Source organism: Sphaerodactylus townsendi, linkage group LG03 (genome assembly GCF_021028975.2).
Source record: "Sphaerodactylus townsendi isolate TG3544 linkage group LG03, MPM_Stown_v2.3, whole genome shotgun sequence".
Lineage (NCBI taxonomy): Eukaryota > Metazoa > Chordata > Lepidosauria > Squamata > Sphaerodactylidae > Sphaerodactylus > Sphaerodactylus townsendi.
In genome coordinates this window covers 14,861,244-14,868,319 of record NC_059427.1, presented here as the reverse complement: position 1 = coordinate 14,868,319, position 7,076 = coordinate 14,861,244, and the positions used below count along the sequence as shown (strand labels likewise).

The 7,076-nt window shown below is 42.9% G+C and overlaps 1 protein-coding gene across 1 annotated transcript in view; it reads left to right on the top strand.

Moving 5' to 3' along the window:
* The window catches only part of LOC125427692 (cholinesterase-like), a 19,936-nt gene extending 14,992 nt beyond the window's left edge, over window positions 1–4,944 (top strand). The window contains 1 exon segment of the mRNA XM_048487246.1: window positions 4,879–4,944. Within this exon segment, the coding sequence (XP_048343203.1) occupies window positions 4,879–4,944 (66 nt within the window).
* Window positions 4,945–7,076: the final 2,132 nt, after the last annotated feature.

The following is a 7,076-nucleotide window of genomic DNA, read 5'->3' as shown; positions in this document are numbered from 1 at the left end:
ACACACACACACACACACACACACACACACACACACACACACACACATCGTGATTAATGTGAGTTGCATGGAAAAGGCACATAAACACCAGCCAATATGTACGTTAACCAGACATCACAGAGAATGTATCCAAATGAGAAGCATAAACAGAAGATTCCACATATTGGTCAGCCAATGCTTGTACTTTTCAAACAGTGTAGGGGGAATGTGTACAGTTTAGCAGTAGAACAAACGTATTTCATACCAGCTGGCATGTATGCTATCTTCGTGGTTTACAGGTGAAATCCTCACCTGTCCTGACAATGACATCTCTTGGTGGTTACGCAAACCGACCAGTCAAGTACACTATGCTCATTCATGTTAATGTCATGAGAGAAGATTCTTTATCTCTTCAGATGAATGAACACAGTGACCATTCAATGCAGATTAACCTAATCCCATCATATGCCACAAAAAAACTGAGGCTGATGGTCTTGCAAAGGCTACTATTTTGCTTCTCCTATCCTTCGTTATCTTTACCTCCACCCCATCCTGCCATCACATTGCTATTTATTTAGCACATTTTTGCCAGCTTTTCTCCAAGAAACTCACAGCTGCATACATCAGCCTCTCCACCTACATTTTGCTGTCACAATAACCCTGTGAGGTAGGTCAGCCTGAGAAAGCTCAAGGTCAACTGGTGAACTTCAAGGCAGACAGAGTAGTTGAACTTGGGTCTCCCAGATTCTCATCTAATCTTCTAATCATTTTACCAAGCTAGCTATCTTCTTCTACTACTACTGCTACTACTACTGTTCCCTTGGATTGCAACAGATTAGGTGGATATCAAATTCGGCAAAGGAAGGTTTAAGTTATGCAAATCTCAAGTGCTAAAAAGTTGATGCACACAAGCAAAAACTTTCCTGTGTTCCGAAAGCAAATTTTAAAAACATGATGCTATTTATTTCCTACCCCCACTGCATTCCCAACATTTGAAAAATGCAATCACAGGTCTGGATTTTCAAAATGCATCCCTCTTTCCCCTGCTTTATACTATGGGAAATTTGGCTGGCAGTTCCACAGCTTATGGCTACCCTGCAAAGACAATTTTTTGTGGCCCACAGAGGGAAAGTGCTGTGGTGCCTTTAAGATTTGAAGTTATGCCCTTTTGAAGGGGAAATGATTATATTTCAGCAGAACTTTCATCCTTCAGTTGTGGGAGGGGGGGGAGGAGAAAGACACCAAATCGTTATCTTTCCAAGATGGGGTCAGCCCTGCAGGCTTTTCACTGGAAGCACTTACTACACAATTAATGGAAGGGACTCTCATCAAATGAGGGACAAATCATAAAATTAGGGAGATGGAAATTAGGCATGGACAAGTGGTCCAGGTGCAGGGAGAGGGGTAAGATTTATGGGGGAGGTTGTATTATAGCTAATGATTTCTGCTAATGATCCTCCAAAGTATAAAGTGGCACCGAGCCCACTCTCAGTGGGACAAGAGAAAATCCAGTGTACGGGTGAAGGACATTCCTCCAAAGGAGAGAAGTGCCCCCCCCCCCCCGAAGATAAGACCTCTCCAATGTTTCTTCAAGCCAGTAATGCTGTGCATGCAGTTTGATCATTAAGAGTTAGACATTCTGCTCCATCTCTGGCCTAAATGAAGATCATCTAAGCTCCCAACTAGGTACAAGACCAGCATGCCTTTTGAGCACTCACATCTTCTGAGGTCTCACCATCTTCTATGTGAAATAAAGCAGTGACATCTTAAAGATTAACAAAAGTTATTCTGACATAAGCTTTGGGGAATCATAGAATTGGAAGAGATCCCAAGGGCCATCAGGTCCAACCCCTTGCAATGCAGGAAATCAGTTCATATTTGTAAAAGCTTATGGAGGGATAAGTTGTTAATTGTTAGTGCACCCCTGGATGGCCCATGCTAACATGATCTTGGAAGCTAAGAAGGATTAGGCATGGTTAGTATTTAGATGGGGGATCACCAAGGAAGTCCAGGGTCTCCATGCAAAGGCAGGCAATAGTAAACCACCTCTGAATGTCTCTGGCCTTGAAAAACCTATGAGGTGGCCCTAAGTTGGCTGTGACTTGATGGCATTTTCCACCACTATCAAGATATCTCCTTTGTTACCCACTAGATGCCCCTGGAAGACCTACAAGGAGACCTGGATTTAAAAACTCATCAATTGCCTCCTGGTAATTAGTATTAAATGGCAACTACCTCTGACTATGGAGGTTCCCTTTAGCTGTCATGGCTAATAGCCACTGATGCACCGCTCTACTACTTCCCTTTGAAACATATCAGCCAGAGGCTATTGCCACATGTTATGGCAGTGAATTCCTCAAGTAGATTATGCATTGTGTGAAGTACTTCCTTTCATCTGCCCTGAATCTACTGCCAATCAATTTTACTGAGTGACCCTGAGTTCTAGGATTTTGGGAGGCCAATAAGTAAAACAACAAGCACAATATACTGCGCAAATGTCCCTGGGAATGGGCAAGCCAGCCTGCAACTCATGGAGGGATGATTGTTTATCTGTAATTTAAAGCAACAACAAAGAAAATCAATAAATAGTTAATTTAAAGAAAATAGTGAACATGCACTTGTGAGTTTGAATGAGAGGCATTCCAGATGTTGTTTTACTTGCAAATGCAGGCATTATCATTCCTGTATCCACGCCCAAGGGAAAACATAGATGAATTGGCAGTACATGTCTGTGACTACTGTTGCAGATAACTCTATGGGAAGGTCACATTGTTTGGGTGGTAGAGACAGGACTGGGATAACCCAATTGCCATTGCAAATTATACCAGGGTTAGGGTGGATCTGCTGACAATGATAAGAACTGCTTTCTATATACTGGAGTTTCACTTTTATTTATTTATTTATTTTATTTATGCTCACCTTTCTCACTGGGACTCAAGGAGTACTACGCGAAAAAGTGAGTCAATACAATCAACAAGTTGGGACATTCAATAAACAATGTAATATGATTTGGGCTCCAGAAGGCTACAAAAAAACAGAACTGAAGCAAAGCATAAGTGTTAACATGACACATAAAATGGTGCAAAATTACACAACAGGAGCCAACCCACCGCAAACTATACACGGTACTACAGACCACAGTCCCCAATAATGTATCCAAGCAACTTTGTGACGGCTTTCGTAACCGTGCTGCCCTCTTGCCTGGACAATTCTGAGTTTTTGATGGGGTGACTGACAGTTCCTGGAGAAGTGGAGAAGATTCTTTTCTTGGGGAGGGGAGGGGACTCAGACAATTAAAGCTGCTCGACTCCCAGGAGAGTCTTGTCCTGCCAGCAAGCTTGATTGGTGGGTTGAACCATTACTTCCCTGTTCTTGGAGTAATAAAGATTCCTAGTAGGTTTCATTCTGAGCACTCATCAGGAGTGGAAATGGACAATGATTCACAGACACAGAAGCTGGATTGCATGCCAAAACCCCCCCGGAGCTGGTGAATTCTGCTGAGCTGGGTTCTTGGACTTTTTGCTCTGTTTCTCCTCCTCCTCCTCCTCCTCTCCCCATTCTGGCAGGCCCTTGCAGGAAGTGAATGTGTTTGACACGGCATGAAGATTCAAGCGCCAGAAAGACACCGAGCGTGAAGGAAATAGGAGGAGGAGAATGATATGGGGCCATAAAGAATAAAAGGCATTGAGGAATAGTGGGAAAGGGGTACTAGAGAAAGGAGAAGCGCAAGGCATGGGAGCGCACTGGATATGACCCTAATACCCATCATACACACAAGCACAGCATTGAATGGTTACAAAAAGGAATTTTCAAGGGAAACCATCCCAGAGCAAATTCTTGTGATTTGAATTTGATTTTATTTGAGTTTATTGGGAACCCTAATACAGTCCAGTATATGCTGATCTGCATTTTAAAAATTATGTTCTGGATTCAAGGTAAAAGTATTTAATTTGTTCAAAGTCGAAAAGGTTGAATTTGGCATCCCAAACTTTGATGTTTCTTTCAACTTACATGGATGGCCTTTGATTCTAGAGGTCATACTGGTGTGCAAAAACCTCTTGACATTTTTTGCTTTGCAGCTGTTCTAGCTAAAATCTAAATTCTAAAGAGTGGCTGCTGAGGCAAAACTGACCAGTCTTCTCCATAACTCTGCTACTTTTTCTCACTGAAAGATGACAGGAGATTTGTGAATTAGTCCACCATTTCCTGGATCTTCTTTGTTCTAGAACGCTCCGCTTGGGTTCCAGTGCCTTGGAGGCAGAACTAGGTAAGCACTAGGAACCAAGAAATACATTTGAGAACAAAGAAGATGGCTGATTAATTCACAAATCTCCTGTCATCTTTCGGTAAGAAAGAGTTGCTTCTACCTCCTCTTTGCAAGCTAAATAAGTCAAGGTATTCCTCTCACAGCATATTGTGTTACGTTACTTCAAGGAACTCACAGGTGCTAGCCAATGGATGCTGGACACGTGCACAACACCATTTGAAGGAACACTTCAAGAAGTGCTCCTGGTGGTTGGAGTAGCATTTTCTCAGCAATAATAAATTGGGAAGATCCAACAGCTTAAACATAGATTGATTGCAGTGAGGGAAGATAGTAGGATCTTGAACAATAAGGGAGTGAGAATAGCATGCTTGTTATGCAACAAACAGGCACCAAGGTCCTTCCTTACAAATTATGTCTGGACTGGTGTATGCTTGTATGTGAGATGAGTTCATGCCAAGTCCTGCTCATCTACCATGTGGACTTTCTCAGGCAGATCTCTCCCTTTCAGTTGCATTCATAGGTAGGCCCCCTTTTGATCTTCTATTCAGTAGGGAATTATAGCAAAGGGCAGCAGTTCACTGCATGTTGGATACAGATGAGGCAATTTCTCAGCTGATTTGCTGGGGTTGTAGGCCTGCCTGCAGTGTGAGCTGAAGGACTCCTTCATGTTTGCACCCATTTCCATTAGAGTCCCCTGAACTCTGCTGCAAGACTAGAGGGACATCTTAGCTAAAGAAGCCTAGCTAGACTTGCCCATGCAAAAAGAAAGAAAGAAAAAGAAGATAGGACATTGCAATGGATCCTGCCCCATCTTCCATCAAAGACCTCAGGACTAAATAATGTTTTGATTGCTCCTGAGTGTGATTGTATTAAACCTCCTGCCAGTGGATATTAAATGTAGGGAAGAAGGGAGGGAGACAGAAATATGGCAACATGTGGAAGCGACTTGTTGAAGATGGTAAGTGATGGAAATAGGGTTTCCCCATTCATGGAGTGGGGTGCAAAGAAACACTTTGCTTGCACTATAGGGAAGTACCTGTGCTCTTGGATCTGGGATCACAAAGCAGTGGAAGAAACAGGCTAACCTGCAGCAAGGGTAGATCAGACAGCTGGTAAGCCAGGAAGTAAGATGCCAATTCTTAAACTTGGCTTAATGTTGAGGTTCAAGCCAGTCAGTTGCTTCAAACTAGATTTTAAAAACATCTCCAGGTAGGAATTTGTTTGGAAGGCATCTGAATTAAAACCTGGATGCTGCTTTGGTCTTCTGTGGATGTGGTCCAACAAAGCTATGAATACACAAGCCAAGTACACACCCAAACTAGGAGAAGGAGTTGAAGTTTTGACTTCAGCTGTTTGCTGCAGGGCCAATCTGCTCTTCCATTTGATTTTTTAAAAATGGTGTATGTGCAGGTTGCCTCTTTAGCAATGCGCAAGGAACTTTGAAGGAGCCCTTTGATTCTGAAGGAACCCTTTGAAGCTATCGAACTTTGGTTACATAATGAGAAGACAAGAGCCACTGGAAAAGACAATAATGCTAGGTAGGGTGGAAGGCAGAAGGAAAAGAGAACAACCCATCATGAGATGAATTGCCTCGATCCAAGAAACGACAGTCCCCAGTTTGCAAGACCTGAGCAAAACTGTTAACAATAGAACATTTTGGAGGACACTGATTCATGGGGTCGCCATGAGTCAGAAGCGACTTGATGGTACTTAACACACACTGACTCTTCACTTTCATCTTACCTGCTCCTTTATGACCTCAGACCACCTAAAAGTTTACCGTGGACTGGAATTTGAGAATGAAGCAAAAAGTTGGATTTATACCCTGCTTTTCTCAGCTATAAGGAATCTCAAGGTGGCTTACAAATTCCTTCCCCTTCTCTCCCCCCCCCAACAAACTTGTGAGGTAAAAGGGGCCAAGAGAGTTTTGAGAGAACCTGTGGCTAGCCCAAAGTCATCCAGCAGGCCTCATGTGGAGGAGTGAGAAATCAAACTCGGTTTTCCAGATTAGAATCCACTGCTCTTAACCCCCACACCACACTGAATGTGGCGGTAGAGTGATTTGTTTGAACTAGGTTCTGTCCCTACCAAATTGAAGGACCATCTCTTTCTATATGTCTCTGTGTACTAACTGTGGCTGTCAGGCAAACATCTGCTGGCTACCCCACCACTTAGAGTTGCCTGCCTGGCACTGGCCAGACACCAGGCCTTGTTCACTCTGGCTCTGACTCTGCGGAACGGGCTCCTTGAAGAGCTTGGGCCAGGGCTCTTTTGAAAGCTTCAGGAGGCACTGAAAGGCTGGCCTGTTTGCTTTTCAGGAGGTTTGAATGGCAGGCATCTTTTAAGGGGGGAAGGGGGAGGAATTTGGAGTTTGCTATTTTATTTTTAGCAGTAACTGAGAATGTTTTAACTATTATTGAAATCCACCTTAAACTGCAAGGAAAAGTGGAATAGAAATGTTTTAATTAATAAACAAACAAACAAATAGTAGGAGATAAGAAGGTCTATTTTTTTTTAGCAAAGTGTGAGAAGCAGAATCCACTCAGTCTGTATCTAGTGCTTGCCTCCTCGTAGTCTCTTTCCAGGCTGAGCAAGTGTATGACTTGCTGCTAGTGAATTTGTGGCATAGAAGGAAGTTGAACCAGTAACGTTGTGAATTGTAGCTTGGGGCCAGAGCCACTAAGCTCAACATGATCAACTGAAGACCAAGCAAGCAAGATTGAAGTGAGGAAAGCATACTAATAGAAGGAAAAAGAAATGTACTAGAAATCTGATGCAATTGTAGACTGGGCAATATATACTTTGCAAATATACACATACGCAAATTAAT